The sequence below is a fragment of the Chionomys nivalis genome, chromosome 7, assembly GCF_950005125.1.
Source record: "Chionomys nivalis chromosome 7, mChiNiv1.1, whole genome shotgun sequence".
NCBI classification, from domain to species: domain Eukaryota; kingdom Metazoa; phylum Chordata; class Mammalia; order Rodentia; family Cricetidae; genus Chionomys; species Chionomys nivalis.
The window spans coordinates 85,635,066-85,652,720 of record NC_080092.1 but is presented as its reverse complement, the minus strand read 5'-3'; the positions used below and the strand labels follow the sequence as shown (position 1 = coordinate 85,652,720).

General features: G+C 42.6%; 1 protein-coding gene across 1 annotated transcript in view; it reads right to left on the bottom strand.

The window, feature by feature from the left end:
- The window catches only part of Efcab3 (EF-hand calcium binding domain 3), a 42,190-nt gene that overhangs the window by 1,596 nt on the left and 22,939 nt on the right, over window positions 1–17,655 (bottom strand). The window contains exons 10-15 of the mRNA XM_057773339.1: window positions 15,763–15,906; window positions 13,666–13,737; window positions 12,379–12,499; window positions 7,980–8,161; window positions 7,477–7,661; window positions 1,062–1,184 (exon numbers count right to left, since the gene is read on the bottom strand). Coding sequence (XP_057629322.1) covers window positions 1,062–1,184; window positions 7,477–7,661; window positions 7,980–8,161; window positions 12,379–12,499; window positions 13,666–13,737; window positions 15,763–15,906 — 827 coding nt within the window. The remainder of the gene's footprint in view (window positions 1–1,061; window positions 1,185–7,476; window positions 7,662–7,979; window positions 8,162–12,378; window positions 12,500–13,665; window positions 13,738–15,762; window positions 15,907–17,655) is intronic.

Sequence of the window (17,655 nt, the reverse complement as noted above, 5' to 3'; positions counted from 1 at the left end):
CGGGGGTGGGGGTTTTTGTCAGATGGTGACCGAGGTAAGGTCAGTATTCAAGAAAGAAGTCTAGGCTGGGGCAAATCAGCTATTAGTAAGAAGTTTAGGCTGGGGCAAATCAGCCATTAGTACATAGGCAGTTACTGCTAAACAAAGAAGGTAGACTGAAGCAGCCCACATGGCCACCCGAGCGTCCTTCCTCTGACACAGAGATCGTTGCTGTTCTCTTATGGCTGAGTTATAGGGAGGCTAAACTCATGATCTTTTCGAGCTTCTTGGACTATGGAGCAGCTGGTGTTGGTGCTGGAGGTCTCTGGCCACAGGCAGCCTCCATCTGTTTGTGTGTTGATGTATTAGAGACAGGAGTCAGCTGGTCACGGCTTTGTGTTCTGATGATCCACACATCCCAGCACACTGCCACTGAACCCTTCCTTCTCCGCGACCTTACCCTCACCCCAAGCTTTCTCAGAGTAGGAGCTGTGCTTTTCTCTCTGTGGTGTCTCCGAATCTCAGAACTCACGGATATACAGGGTAGAATGTGGATGAATGAGGGTATGAGTGGGCACTGTGGGAAGATAGACTGTGTGGGTAGAAACCTGGGGGGAGGGGCATTGGGAGCAAGACGGTTATTGTCAAAAAAAAAAAAAAAAAAGAAAAAGATACCGAAGGAATAGAACAGCTGAGGTTGATCTCCAGCACACACATGCTCACACACTGGCACACACACGTTAAGGCGTAGGCAAAGAGGATCCAGAACGCACCCTTCTACCTGGTTAGCAGCTAACACCTCCACAGAGGAGGACAGAATGCATTTACTCCACACCACTCCCCGTGTCTGCATTGGACGCTAGTCAGCATGCTCTCGGTGCTTCCATTCCTTTGTAGAGACCACACCTTCAGCCCTTGTATTCTGTGTCTTCTCCTCTCCTCTTTCCTGAACCCTCAAAGAACGCTAGCTCCCAGGAGTTCTGGGAGTGGCGCAGCTCATCCTTTCTCACCATAGAGGGGAGATTTTCGTTTATTTCTGGAGACCTTTGACAGCACAGTCTGGGGAGGCACCTGATACTCACGTGCTGTTTGAGGGTTGCCGCATCGGACACGGTCCAGTGCTGCTTCTTCTTGAAGAGGTGGTCAATGGCTAGGATGTCATCTGAATAGCCTGAGGCGGACCTGACGGGCTTCATAGCCGCGGCCTTTATATGTACAAAAAGGATCAGTGAAACATTTTAGCTTGAATTAGATAACAAAGACATAAATGTGAAAATGCCATAGTGAAACCCATTACTTGGTATGCTAACTTTAGACATTAATTATAAAAAGACATAATAACGAGGGGGAAAGTATCAGTATGAAGTTGGGCATAATGGTTCATACTTGTAATGCCAGTCCTTGGGAAACTACAGCAAGAAAGCAAGAAAATTGAAAAGAGTTCCAGTCTAGCCTGGGCTACAGTGTGAGTGTTTCACAAAAACAAAACAAGATTTTTTTTTCTAGTTTCTCAAGACAGAGTTTCTCTGTGTAACCACGCTGGCTGTCCTGGAACTTGCTCTGTAGATAAGACAGGGCTGGAACTCATGGAGATCCATCTGCCTCTGCCTCTCCAGAGCTGGGATTAAAGGTGTGCGCCACCACCACTTGGTCAGAAATTTGTTGCAAGAGGATTTGTATATGATTTGTAAGGTTGTCGCTAAACTGTTGGCTGCACTGGAGCACCCAGCAGGGTGCATGTGTCAACAGGCATTTAGCAAATCCACTGTAATCATAACAAAGAAATCTGCTCATAAAACAAACACTGATGGGAGGAGTGGGTGAGGGGGGTGGAGAGAAGCCAACTCCATCCTGACCTAGAGTTCCCAAGCTATCAGAGCAAGGTGCCCTCCAAAGAGTGTAGCCTTTCTTGTTTCCAGAAGCAGCATTTGTTCCTCTGGTTGCCGGGCTGTTGAACAATGCTCGTGGAAGTCTGGTAACCATACTGCTTGCTTGGACATGCTTATTGCCCGATCTCCAGACTCACTGCTAATTGACATTCTGTCTCTTCAGCTCTTTCTTCACTGTTAACACTCCAAGTGGCACTTTTGTATTTGCAGATGATACGATAGTATACATAAGCAACCCCAAAAACTCTACTAGGGAACTCCTACAGCGGAAAATACCTTCAGTGATGTGGCAGGATACAAGATCAACTCAAAAAAAAAAAAAATCAGTAGCCCTCCTATATACACATGATAAAGAAGCTGAGAAAGAAATCAGAGAAACATCATCCTTTACATTAGCCACAAATAACATAAAATATCTTGGGGTAGCACTAACCAGAGAAGTGAAAGACCTATTCGACAAGAACTTTAAGCCTTTGAAGAAAGAAATTGAAGAAGATACCAGAAAATGGAAAGATCTCCTATGCTTTTGGATAGGTAGGATCAACATAATAAAAATGGCAATCCTGCCAAAAGAAATCTATAGATTCAATGCAATACCCATCAAAATCCCAATACAATTCTTCACAGACCTTTGAAAGAAGAATAATCAACTTTATATGGAAAAACAAAAAACCTAGGATAACCAAAACAATCCAGTACAATAAAGGAACTTCCAGAGGCATCACCATCCCTGACGTGAAATTCTATTATAGAGCTTGCTCAACCCTAGATGTAGTAGGGAGGGCCTTGGACTTTCCACAGGGCAGGGTGCCTTGCCCCCTCTTAGAATTGGAGGGGATGGGGGTAAGGTTTGTGGAAGGAGTGGGAGGAGGGGAAGGAGTGGGAATTTGGATTGGTATTTTTTTAAAGTAATAAAATAATAACAATAACAATAAAAAGAAAACAGTTTGGTATTGGCATAAAAACAGAGAGGCTGACCAATGGAATTGAATCAGAGACCCAGATATTAATCCACACACCTATAAACATCTGATTTTTGACAAAGAAGCTAAAATTATATAATGGAAAAAAAGAAAGCATCTTCAACTATCTATCCCCTGCACAAAATTCAAGTCCAAAAGGATTAAACACTTCAATATAAATCCAACCACACTGAACCTGATAGAAGAGAAAATAGGAAGTAGCCTTCAACACATTGGCACAGGAGACCACCTCCTACATATAACCCCTGCAGCACAGATGCTGAGAGCAATCAATAAATAAATGGGACCTCCTGAAACTGAGAAGCTTCTGTAAAGCAAAGGACACGGTCAACAAGACAGAAAGGCAGCCTACTGAATGGGAAAAGATCTTCACCAACCCCACAACAGAAAAAATATATATCCAAATATATAAAGAACTCAAGAAATTAGACATCAAAATTCCAAATAACCCAATTTTAAAAATGGAACTAAACAGAGAATTCTCAACAGAAGAATCTCAAATGGCCAAAAGACACTTAAGGTAATGTTCAACATCCTTAGCCATCAGAGAAATGCAAATCAAAACAACGCTGAGATTCCATCCACCTGTCAGAATGGCCAAGTTAAAAAACACTGATGACAACTTATGGTAGAGAGGATGTGAGCTAAAAGGAACACTTCTGCACTGTTGGAAAACTATTTTGGAAATCAGTATGGCGGTTTCTCAGAAAATTGGGAATCAACCTAGCTCAGGACCCAGCAATACCACTCTTGGGCATATACCCAAAAGATGCTCAATCATAATACAAGGACATTTGTTCAACTATGTTCATAGCAGCATGAAGCATTATTTATAATAGCCAGGACCTGGAAACAACCTAGATGCTGGTCAACCGAAGAATGGATAAAGAAAATGTGGCTCATTTACACAATGGAAAAAACAATTTTACACAGTGGTAAAAAACAATGACACCTTGAAATTTGCATGAAAATGGATGGAACTAGAAAAAAAAAAAAAAACAATCCGGAGTGAGGTAACCCAGACCCAGAAAATGAACATGGTATATACTCAACTCATAAGTGGATACTAGTTGTAAAGTAAAGGATATTGAACCTTATAGTTCATGATCCTGGAGAAGCTTAGTAACAAGGTGAACCCTAAGAAAAACATACATAGATCCAGCTGGAAAGGGGAAATAGACAAGATCACCTGACAAAATTGGGAGCATGGGGGTGGAGGGAGTAGGGAGGGTGGAAGAGGAAGATGAGGGGAGAAGGAGAGAGGGGAGGAGAACTTGAAGGAACAGGATAGTTGAGAAGGAGGAAAAACAGAGATGAGAACAAGGAAAGAGATATTTTGATTGAGGGAGCCATTATGGGGCTAGCAAGAAACCTGGCACTAGAAAAATTCCCAGGAATCCATAAGGATGACCCCAGTTAAGACCCTAAGCAATAGAAGCCAGGGTGCCTGAACTGGCCTTGCCCTGTAGTCAGACTGATGAATATCTTAAATGTTACCATAGAACCTTCATCCAGCAACTGATGGAAACAGAGGTAGAGACTTGCATCGGAGCACTGGACTGAGCTCCCAAAGTCCAGTTGAAGAGTGGAAAGAGTGAGAACATGAGCAAAGAGGTCAAGACCATGATGGGTTCACCTACTGAAACAGTCTACCTGAGCTTAGGGGAGCTCACCAACTCCAGTTGGACAGGGAAGGAAACAGCTAAGTCCAAGCTAGTTCCTCTGAATGTGGGTGACAGTTCTGTGGCTGGGGCGGATTGTGAGGCCACTGGCAGTGACACCAGGATTTATCTCTACTGCTTGTACTGGCTTTTTGGGAACCTATTCTCTTTGGATGGATACCTTGCTCAGTCTGAATATAGTAGGAAGGGCATTGGACCTTCTCCAAAGCAATGTGTCTTACCCTCTCTGTAGAGTGGATGTGGGGGGCATGAGGGGTAGGTGGAGGAAATGGGAGGATGGGAGGGAGTGGGAGCTGGGATTGGTGTGTAAAATGAAAAAAAGATAGTTTGTTTTCTTTTTAAAAAATAATAAAAAAGTAAAAAAATTAATAAAAAAATAAAAACACAACAAACAAACCCATTCCAGTGGCTGCTGAAAAGTCAGACTCCAAACTCCATCAGTACTGATCTGGTCTCTCTAAAGCTATCTAGTATGAATTTTCTTAACTCTTCCCCCCATTTAGAGATTTCTTCATCCCTTTTTTTCCCCTCCATCCTTCAACCCATTCTTTTTTCCTGTGTGAGTCTTTTCTGAATACAGGCCAAAAGTCTCCCTGTATTCTTTATATAGTCTGTTCTGGGATCTCTCTACATTAATTAATATTAATTGACTGATTGTGTGATGTCTGTATGTTGTGGAATAATCCTTCTGTACACTGTGTGAATATATGTCACTATGATTGGTTTAATAAACAAGCTGAACAGGATAAAGTTAGGAGAAAAAGCGAAATAAGAATGATGGGATGAGGAAGAGTCTGAAGAAGAACAAGTCAGATACACAAAATGGGATAGAGGTAAAAGCCACAAGCCTCAGGGCAGCGCATAGATGAATAGAAGTGGGTTAAATTGTAAGAGCTAGTCAGTAATAAGCCTGAGCTATAGGTTGAGCATTTCTAATTAATATTAAGTCTCCATATCAGTTACTCAGGAGATGGTGGACAGGACAGAAACACCAACATCTGTATGTCTGTGTGTCTGTGCATGGCACTCATGCAGAGGCAGAGGACTCTATATTGATAGTTCTCTCCATCTTTACATAGGTTCTGGGAACCAAGCTCAGGGTGGTAAGTTTGTGCAAGTTTGAGAGGCGGTCTTGCCAGCTCTCAAAGGGGTTTTGTTTTGTTTTTATGGTGTGAAATGAGTGGCTCAGGATTTGAATGTGTTTATATTTGTGTCTTGTAGATTTTTCTAAGCTTGAAACTGATTTTTAGGGTAAGTGCACAGTTTGGAGACTGTATCCAGTATGGGAACTGTGAGTCTCAGCTGTGTACCCAGGTTTTCTCAAATCTCAGGTTTCACATTCCCAAGGGAGACCTTTTTCTCCACTGAGGGCTCCCAGCAAGTGAACTTGGGCCTTGTACCAAGCAGTACCTTTCCTCTCACAGATTCTGATTTTTTTCCAGAGGTTTTAAATTTAAAATTAAAATCTAAATGTTATTATTTTAGATTAGGTCTAGGCATCCAAATCTCATCCTGAATTGTCAGGCTAAACCCTGTCCCTAGCCATCAGGTCTAAGCACCTCCATGTGACCTTCCTGTCTGTCATTTTATAAGCTTGGTGTTATGGCTTTAAGTTCTCTCTTGAGAAAGAGAGGGTCTCACTAGGTAGAACAGATTGGTCTTGAACTTGTAAAGATCTGTCTGGCTGTCTTGCTTTTTGAAGCATGGGCATTTTGCCTGCTTTTGAGGACATTTTTGAATATCACTGTATGTTTTAACACAGGCTCTCTCACTAGAGTTTTCAGCTAGACAGCCTGGTCCCAGGGTCTGCTTGTCTCAGCACGTGGTTATAGGAATGTGCCCCAGGACAGCTTTCACATGGGTGTCGGGGATCTGGACTCAGGTCCTCATGCTTGTGTGGCCCTTGGGTCGCTGAGCCATCTCCACAGCTATATACACATTATATATTAATATAGATCAACATTAAATATGATACATTATCATATTTATAAATGTACATATGATGTTGTATGCATAAATGATAATGTAATATATCTCTCTTTATAAATAATAAATGTAAATATGATACCTGAGGTATAAAAATAGTTACCAATATATGTTATGGAAAAATTAGGGAGGGGGACAGGGTACTGGTTGGTATGTTATTAAGATATATTTTTAAGATTATGTTTAATTGTGTGTGTGTGGTTATGTACACTTGAGTGCAGATGTCTGTGGAGTTCAGAGGCATCAGATCCTCTGGAGCTGGAATTACAGCTATGAGTCACTTGATGTATGTAGGTGCTGGGAACCAAAGGTCCTTTGTAAGAGTAGTATTAAGAAATGAGTATGGGGCTGGAGAGATGGCTCAGTGGTTAAGAGCATTGCCTGCTCTTCCAAAGGTCCTGAGTTCAATTCCCAGCAACCACATGGTGGCTCACAACCATCTGAAATGAGGCCTGCAGGAAGAATACTGTATACATAATAAACAAATAAAAAAAAAAGAAATGAGTATGACCTTTAATTACAGCACTCAGGAGGCAGAGGCAGGCAGATCTCTGTGAGTTCGAGGCCAGCCTGGTCTACAGAGTGAGTTCCAGGACAACCAGGTCTGTTATACATAGAAACCTGGTGTCAAAAAACCAAACCAACCAACCAAACAAACAAACAAAGAGTATGGCAGAACAGTAAGTGCTCTTAACCACGGAATCACCTCTCCAGCCTCTAAAGTATATATTCAATAGATAATTTACTGTTGGCTCCTTAGAAATTTGAGTCAGTCAGGGTACAATGGACCTTGTCTCTAAAAATCTCAACCCAAAACCAAACAAACATCTCAAAACAATAGCTACAACACCTCCCAAGACACTGCACATTATCTGTAAAGATAACATGGTTTTAGCCTTGAGTTAGGTTCTTAGAGATGGAGTATTTAAATTAGCTAGTATGACAGACTAAACCCACCTGTGCTTTCCAATCTCTTTTATGGAAAAAATAGTCCTCGAAGAAACTCAGAGGTTCCTTTTTCCTCAGCATCTCTAGCTTCTGTATGTCTTTGAATGGCTTTCCCATTACCACCCCGTCCACATCAGGGAACAACGGAAAGACAGGTATTTTTGAGTATGGGCTACCTGTAGGGAGATCACACCCTAAAAAGACAAAACCAAAAATGGCATTATAGATGATGTAAAAAGTTCCCGGAATGACAAGCATGCAGAGCCCAATGCACTTCCGTCTGCTCCCCTTGTGGCCCCGGCTCCTCTGCCTGAGTCTCATGTTCCCACCGCACACCCATCTTACAGACTTCACTCAGGTGTCTGAGGGCTCAGGACTTCTGCTTCCAAGCCTGTGTGACAGAGAGCAGCTACTCCAAGAGCCCCGGGCCCTGTTCTTGGCCTCTGGTGTCTATTTCTGACCAGCTGCCTGGAAGTCAATCTATCACAGTGGAGAGGGAAAATGGCTCTTACGCTTGAGTGCTTCAAGAAACTTATACAAATCCTTTTCCTTCATTATCGAAATCTTGGCAGAATTGGCAAAGGCAGCAGTGCTTGAGCGCGGAGGAGTGCATATATCTGGCCTAAAGCCCCTTCTCCCATACGGACTCCATGGCATTTCCGAGTGGCTTTCCTGGAATTTTTTTCGGAAATAGCTTAAAGAGAAAACACAGGTAACTCAGAAATGGAATAAAGAATTGTTAGGACAAAAAAAAAATCAAACTACAAGTTACAGATGTTGATTAATATTTATTTTAAATCTGTTTAAGGCTTATTAGCATGTGTTTATCATACATAATAGTAATGGTTTCATCATGGCATTTTTGTACATTAGACATATTTCTCTTACATCCACTTCATTATCCTCTCCTGTCCCCCAGCTACTCTCTCTTTCCACTTCAGTCTCTCTTGTCATGCTTTGTATTCTCATTCTTGCTCTCTCCCCCCACTCCTTCCCTTCCTCTTTATCTTTCTTTGTATTCTCATTTTCTCTCTCTCCTCTCTTCCCTCCCCTCATTCTTACCTTCTTCTTTCTTTCTGTCTTGAAAACTCAATGTGTATTTTGGGGGCTGCTTACAGGGTCCTGGGTGAAAGATTATTTACAAGAGCATGGGCTCCTTACTAGTAGCCACACCGCTGAAGAAGGTGCCATATACTGTAGGACTCTGTACTGGGTTTTATTTTTTAAAGATAGAAGAGAAAGTGGGAAGTACCCTACAACACATGGGCACAGGAGAACACTTCCTACGTACAACCCCAGCAGCACAGACATTAAGGGCATCATTGAATAAATGGGACCTCCTGAGACTGAGAAGCTTCTGTAAAGCAAAGGACACTGTCACTAAGACAAAAAGGGAACCCACTGACTGGGAGAAGATCTTCACCAACCCCGCAACTGACAAAGGTCTGATCTCCAAAATATATAAAGAACTCAAGAAACTAGACCGTAAAAGGCTAATCAACCCAATTAAAAAATGGGGCACTGAGATGAACAGAGAATTCTCAACAGAAGAAGTTCAAATTGCCAAAAGACACTTAAGGTCATGCTCAACTTCCTTAGCGATCAGGGAAATGCAAATCAAGACAACTTTAAGATACCATCTTACACCTGTCAGAATGGCTAAAATAAAAACACCAATGATAGCCTTTGCTGGAGAGGTTGTGGAGAAAGGGGCACACTCATCCATTGCTGGTGGGAATGCAAACTTGTGCAACCACTTTGGAAAGCAGTGTGGCGGTTTCTCAAGAAATTCGGGATCAACCTACCTCTGGACCCAGCAATACCACTCTTGGGAATATACCCAAGAGAAGCCTTATCATACAACAAAAGTATATGCTCAACTATGTTCATAGCAGCATTGTTTGTAATAGCCAGAACCTGGAAACAACCTAGATGCCCTTCAGTGGAAGAATGGATGAAGAAAGTATGGAATATATACATATTAGAGTACTACTCAGCAGTAAAAAACAATGACTTCTTGAATTTTGCAGGCAAATGGATGGAAATAGAAAACACTATCCTGAGTGAGGTAAGCCAGACCCAAAAAGAGGAACATGGGATGTACTCACTCATATTTGGTTTCTAGCCATAAATAAAGGACATTGAGCATATAATTCGTGATCCTAGAGAAGCTAAATAAGAAGGTGAACCCAAAGAAAAACATATAGGTATCCTCCTGAATATTAAACTTCATCAGGTGATGAAAGGAGACAGAGACAGAGACCCACATTGGAGCACCGGACTGAAATCCCAAGGTCCAAATCAGGAGCAGAAGGAGAGAGAGCACGAGCAAGAAACTCAGGACCGCGAGGGGTGCACCCACACACTGAGACAATGGGGATGTTCTATCGGGAACTCACCAAGGCCAGCTGGCCGGGGTCTGAAAAAGCATGGGATAAAACCGGACTCGCTGAACATAGCAGACAATGAGAACTACTGAGAACTCAAGAACAATGGCAATGGGTTTTTGATCCTACTGCACGTACTGGCTTTGTGGGAGCCTAGGCAGTTTGGATGCTCACCTTACTAGACCGGAATGGAGGTGGGTGGTCCTGGGACTTCCCACAGGGCAGGGAACCCTGATTGCTCTTTGGGCTGACGATGGAGGGGGACTTGATTGGGGGAGGGGGAGGGAAATGGGAGGTGGTGGCGGGGAGGAGGCAGAAATCTTTAATAAATCAATAAATAAATTTAAACAAAACAAAACTGTTTGTAATGGTTGCATTATCTAAAATAAAGGACAAGATTTCTGAAAGAAAAAAAAAGATTTATTTACTTATTATGTATACAGTGTTCTGCCTGCATGTGTGCCTGCATACCAGAAGAGGGCACCAGATCTCATCATAGATAGTTGTGAGCCACCATGTGGTTGCTGGGAACTCAGGACCTCTGGAAGAGCAGCCAGTGCTCTTAACCTCTGAGCCATCTCTCCAGCTCTGTATTGGGTTTTGAAATGCAGTTTTCTTCTTTTTTGAGGCAGGATCTCACTTTGTAGCCCAGGCTGGCATTGAACTCATGGTGTCCCTTCTGCTTCAGATTCCAGTGTGATGGGATCACAGCATGAGCACTATGCCTGCCTATGGTCTGGGATCAAACCCAGGTGGCTGTGCACGTTAGGTTAGCATTCTACTACTCAGCTACACAGCTATCTCTATTCTTATAAGTTTTTTTTTAGAATGTTAATGACTAGCTTTTCCAGTGCAGGGACTGAACTTGTGACTTTCCACATGCCAGCCAAGTACTCTATACGATGAGCTTCAGTCTCAGCTGTTATTTCCTTTGGCTAAACTTATTCCTTCATCATTTCTATAAGGACCATCTTGGTCTCCTTTTCATAATTTTTGACATTGCTACATTTGTTATTTTTGTTTGTTTGTTTTTTGAGACGGAGTTTCTCTGTGTAACAGCACTGGCTGTCCTGGTACACTCTGTAGATTAGGCTGGCCTCGAATTTAAGAGATCTGCTGACCTCTGCCTTCCAAGTGCTGGGATTAAAGGTGTGTACCACCACCACCTGGCACATTTATTGATTTAATGTGTGTGCATGCATTTGTATACATGCGCATTCATGTACTCTAGTGTGCTTATGTGTGTAGGTCAAAGGTCAACTTGCAGGAGCTATTTCCTTCTACCATGTGGGTCCCAGGGATTGGACACAGTTGCCAGGCTGGGTGCCAATGCATTCTTGCAGTGTTTGTATTGGGAAGCCTTTCTTTCTGTTTAATTTCTGAAGGACAGCTTTGCTAGGTGTAGAATTCCTGATTGCTGAGTATTCTCTTTCAATGTTTTGAACAAATCATTCCATTCTCTCTTGGCTTGTAAGATTTCTGGAGAGAAGTCTGCCACTACTGTAATAGGACTTTCTTCATAGCTTGATTCTTTTGTTTTTGTTTTTCTTTAGAATTTTTCTTTGTCTTATACTTATTTTTTTGATATGTTTATTTATTTATTTTGGAGACGGGGTCTCACTGTGTCGGCCTGGCTGTCCTGGAACTTGCTATGTAGACCAGGCTAGTTTTGAACTCGGAGATCTACCTGCCTCTGCCTCCTGTGTGCTAGGCTAAAGACGTGTGCCACCTTGCCTAGTCATCTTGTATTTTCATGCCCTGGAGATTATTGTTTCCCCCACTGTATCTAAGAAGGGTCTTAACAGCTTCCCGGACCTTGGGTCTCTATTTCCCAGAATTTGGAAATTTTTCAGCAGGTAAAGAACAACCTCAAAAGATAACCAAATAAACAAAAACCACAATTCACTTTCAGTAACAACAGCAGCGAAGGTGCCCCGTCCACTTAGTAGGAGTGAGACACAGTACAAGAGGCCATGAGCACACGACACTGTGCTAACATCAGCACACTACTCTTGGGCAAGCGTTTGATCTGTTTTCCGGATTTTTGGTTTGCAAAATGCGGGTGCTTGTGTGCACTCTTTCAGTGAGGACTCTATCAAGTAATATGCATGTCCTCTTTATTCTACTTGTTCCACAGTGTAAGGAGTAGCGCTGTGCTGGATGATGCGCTGAGTGCTGCGCCTGTGCCACTCTGCGTCCCACAGGTGCCCTTCACACGGGTGTTGTTAGTGCCTGCACTTTGTAGGTGAGGAAAGGTAGGAGAAGGAAAGACAAAGGCTAGCTTGTGCACCACCAGCAGCTCTGTCTTGGGGCGGCTGAAGCTTATTTTCGTATGTTTTATGCCCATGTGGAGCTTCAGCATAGTGTAAGTGCAGTCTTATGATTTCAGAACCAGGAGAGAGTGTTGTGACATTATCAGCCTTTTGCCCCGACCCTTTCTCCGGTTTCAGATTGAGCTCTGTGGAGTAGGACGCTGGTGACGCATCCTCGGTAAGCTGCCTTCACCTGTCCTGTGGCCACTTACCTTACTAGCTCTATTACATCCTTTCTGTGCAGGGATGAAGTCTCTACAAGTTTTGATAGGATTTCAAATAATAAGATCCCGGGGTTGTTAGCTAAATCTAAACACAGTTTCTTTTCGGGAACTATAGAGGAAACAGAAAAGAGAAATTTCAAAATGTCTTCTGAGAAAACCAGCTATTAAAAATTTACTGAGAATTTGTGGCAATATTAAATCAGAGACTAGAAATATGGCAAAACATTAAAAATGTTCTATTTAGAGAAAGGTCATTTTGATTACTGAGTAGACAGAACAATCATAGTTCAATGACGTCTAAGTAAATACAGTAGTACTTTTAACATCTGCATGTGTAATATGTTAAATAGAATTGTCTTGTTCTTCTATGAAAGGGAATTCATAAATATCTCTAGTTTGCAGAGGAACTCTCATTTGTCACAGTTTTTGAGAGCACCAATTTTTCTTTATCTTAGGGACAGGCTGTGGCTTAAGTTTGGGTATGTTTTCAAACTAATTGTGGGGTTTGGAATCTGGAATCCTAGAGCATGCAATATGAAGAGTGGTTGGCTTTTCCAAGGCAGCTTGTTAGGTCAGGAAACAGAGCATGAGAGACTGAGGGCAGCTTCCAGTCTGAGCAGATCCATGGCCACAGGTGAGCACATGCTCTCTAACCTTGGCCTCTCACTGAGAGCGGAGGCTTCATCAGGGTGTAGAGACAGTAAGCTACCCAAGCTCTAAAAAATTATTATTATTATTTTTTTAAAAGGAATGCTTTTGGAAGTAGTGCATGTGCTTGGGTAAGAACTAAAATACTATAAAGGGAAAATAAGGGTCTGGAGAGATGACTCAGTGGTTAAGAACACTGACTACTCTTCCAAAGGACCTGGGTTCGATTTCTAGCACCCACCTGGCTGTTAACCACCGTCTGCAATTCTAGTTCCAGGCAATCTGATACAGACATACAAGGCAAGATACCCACACACATAAAAACAAAAATAAATTAAAATAAAAGGAAGGCTAAACTTTCTGCATCTGCTACTTCCTTAGTGTTCTCATTAGAGACAAAAGCAACGTCTCTCCTGCAGGAGGTCAGTAGCTGCTTGATGTATGTAAGTTGCAATTCTGATGGTATCAGTCTGTTTGACATTATTTTGTAGGGAAAAGAAGAATCACATTCTAGACTCTCCCTAGATCCTAGATCCTAGAAGTGCATCCTAGATGTCTCCTAACTGGAGACCTAAGGGGTCATGTTTTCTGTGCAGTGGGCGGGGTTGCCCAGAGACATCTACTCACCCACAGCCTTGAGGAAGAGTTTCTTATCTGTCAGCACCCCTACAAAATCTGAGAAGTTGATCTTGCCGTCTCCTGCAACAGGAATCTCAGCTCAGAACATATTGCTAAAAGCTTATATAAATGCACAATTTGTATATAAAGGAGAGAGAGAGAGAGCGAGAAAGCACACACACTGGTTTTACCTAGGACTGGCTTCACATTTGCAATCCCTCGGCCTCAGCCTCCAGTTTGCTGAGATTACAGGTGTCTGCTACCACACCCAGCTGGGATGTATTTTAATTATTTATTCAATGTGAAGTATAAAAGCTAAAGTAGTCTGAGCCACTTTACACTTAAAATCAGCATTTTCAGGGCTGAAAAGAGGCTCAGGTAAACCTTGGTTTCCTTTCCCTCCTCCTCAAAGAGATTATTTTTGGTAGTGCCTCCCTATGTAGCCCATGCTGGTCTTGAACTTAAAACCCTTGTATTTACATCAGTCTTTACGACCTGATCTATATTTACACCAGTCTTCTGCAGCCAACAGAAACAAGGGCAAGGTGTAAGCATCCAGTAAAAGCTGTTAGCTACTGCTGTCCTTTGCCAGAGAGTGTCACTTCATGAGGAATCTCTAATGTCCCTCTCGCACCCCATTGCCTCTAAAGTTAAGACAGTTGCCAAGCAGAGACAGAGCACGCCTTTAGTCCCAGCACCCAGGAGGCAGAGGCAGGCGGATCTCTGCTAGTTTAAGGCCAGCCTGGTCTACAAAGTGAGTTCTAGGACAGTCAGGGCTACACAGAGAAACCCTATCTCGAAGAAACAAAAAGCAAAAATGAAAACCAAACATAAAAAGACGGGAAGTACGATTAGAGGATGTGTAGGCACTTGAAGGACTAGAACAACTGGGCAGAGTTGGTGGAAAGAAGTGATAGCTCTAATTATCCGGTGACCTGGATTCCTTGGCCCCTGGCTGATGAGGGGCCAGAGAAAATAGTATGCTGCAAACATTTTCCACACAATATGTTAGGCTGGACTCGAGGTACAGGCCGTAGCACTTGAGAGGGAGAGGCAGAAGCATCAGTGGTTCAAAGCCACCCTCAGCTACATAGCAAGTTAGAGGTCAGCTTGGAATATATAAAGAACCTGCTTCAAAAAACCAAACCAAATACTAACAATAAAAAGTCCCAAAGAGGAAAACAAATTCCATGACTTGTATACTTTAAAATACTATCAAAATTTTTCTGGCATTTAAACATCAGTGGGCTCTCAGGACAGAAGAGAGATTCATATTGTTATGGTTCAGATGAAAATGGTGGGCTTGGATTTTATGACTTCGCATCTCTCAGTTACTTCAAGACATTCTCTAAAGTGAGCATCATGACAAAGACTTCAATTTGGGAAAGAGAAGGCTAAGGGACAGTCAGTCACTCTTAGATTCCACACAGGCACTTTTCATTTTTTTTTTAAGCTCATACATGTGCCCCACTGATATCCTTAAAGAGAAACACATACAAATATAGTGGAAGTTCCTTGTCCATGGGGGACATAGAAGTTACATTTCAAAGCCTCCAAGTCTTAAAGCCTTGGTTAGACCTGAGTGTGGCTGCTCATGCCTACAATCCTAACCTTTGGCAGGACAATAGGTAGTAAGTTTGTGTTTCTCTTAAAATATATCAATGGGGTGTATGTATGAGCTAGGAAAAACCCTATTTTTTTAAGAAAATTCCTGTGTGGAAACTGAGTGACCATCCCATCTCAATACCAAGTTCAAGTCTTTGTTATGATACTCACTTTAGAGGATGTCTTGATGTAACAGAGAGAGCTTTTTGGTTTTGTTTTGGTTGATTTGGTTGATAGTATACTATTGTAAAAAGTTACATTACTGTGGTCTTTTTATCTTGAAAGCGTTTAGAAAACTACTAATATTTTTGGACTACAGTTGACCCAGTTAATTGAAACCACAGGAAGTGAGATGTAGGTCATGGAAGATAACCTTACCTTTGTTTAGAAGTATACTTTTGATAGATAAGGAAGAGGTATTCCTTGCACTTATAGGATAAATGATAACACAGATATACACAAAAAGTATATTATAGGAAAATAATAGGTCAAAATACTCACTGTCAAGATCAGCACATTTTAATTCATTGTAGATATCATACGTGTTTAGATTCATCCCGAGTTTAGCTAAGGTGCTCATCAATCCATGTGAATCAATACAGCCAGTCTTATCCTTGGTGAAGAAGTTGTAAGCATTTTGGAAGGCTGAGAAAATGGGTATATATTAGGACAATTAATTTTTTAAAATATTTATTTATTTATTTATTTATTATGTATACAATTTCTGTCTGTGTGTATGCCTGAAGGCCAGAAGAGGGCACCCGACCTCATTAAAGATGGTTGTGAGCCACCATGTGGTTGCTGGGAATTGAACTCAGGACCTTTGGAAGAGCAGGCAATGCTCTTAACCTCTGAGCCATCTCTTCAGCCCCTCTAGGACAATTATTTAAGAAGAGACACGGTCAGGTATGGTAACTTCTGTCTCTAACCCCAGTACTTGGAAGCTGTGGTGGGAAGATAGATGATTCAAGGCCCGCTTAAGGCTAAATAGTGATGTCTAGGTCAGCCCGGGCTATAGGAGTGGGGAAGGGGAGGGAGAAATGTGTGTGCTAACAGGACAGGAGATGTCGTATAGCCAGGTGAAGATTGTGATCTGTAACACGTGGAGAGAGAAAAGAAGATGAATAATAGATTTTTAAAGAGACAGAATGCTGTCTTTTCTTGGGATTTGAACGAGCATCAAACAGAAATGGTAGAACCAAGTGGAATGAGTATTAACTGGTAGAAAAAACAAATGCAGAGCCAGGCATAGTGGTGCCTGCCTATAACCCAAGCACTCAAGGGCAGGGCCAGGCATAGTGGTGCCTGCCTGTAACCCAAGCACTCAAGGGCAGAGCCAGGCATAGTGGTGCCTGCCTATAACCCAAGCACTCAAGGGCAGGGCCAGGCATAGGGGTGCCTGCCTGTAACCCAAGCACTCAAGGGCAGAGCCAGGCATAGTGGTGCCTGTCTATAACCCAAGCACTGAAGGGCAGGGCCAGGCATAGGGGTGCCTGCCTGTAACCCAAGCACTCAAGGGCAGAGCCAGGCATAGTGGTGCCTGCCTATAACCCAAGCACTGAAGGGCAGAGCCAGGCATAGTGGTGCCTGCCTGTAACCCAAGCACTCAAGGGCGGGGGCAGGAAGATTAGGTGTTCAAGGCTAGTCTTGACTGCACAGTGAGTTTGAGACTAGACTGTGCTACATCAGACCCTGTACATCAAGAAAACAAAGCAAATATATAAGTATATATAAATATAAATATTCATATATAAATATATAATCTATTTTCCCTTTTATTGCCATTTCTTGGTCATTTGTGTTAATTATTTTTTAATTTCCACTCTTTTTATAATACTGGGGGTTGAACCTAGGCCCTCTCACAGGCAGTAGTGGAAGAGAGGGAGTGTGTATGCATGCATGTGTGTGTATGTATGTATGCGACATTGCATGCACATGGAGGCCCCAGGACATCTTGCAGGAGTAATTTCTCCTCTTCTACTATGTGGGACCTGGAGATGGAACTCAGGTCTTCAGTAGGCAAAGGTGCTTCTCTTCTCTTCTCTCCGTTTCCTCTTCCTCCTCTTCTTGTGTGTGTATGGTGTATGCGCACGTGTATGTGTGGGTATGCTCACTCTGAGCGTGGAGCCCAGGCGTCCTGCTCTATCACACTCCACCTTATCCTTTGAGACAGGCTATAGCAGGCTTTCCTGGACCACCAGCCTCCAAATCATGACCTGGGACTTATTAATAATTATGAATGCTCAGCCTTAGCTTGGCTTGTTTCTAGCTATTTTTTTCCTTTAACAAACTAACCCATTTCTACTAATGTACGTGTTGCCGTGTTTGTCGTCCATCCTACTTTCCTGCTTCCTCCATGTCTGACTGGCCGGCCCCTGGGGCTGGCCGGCTCCT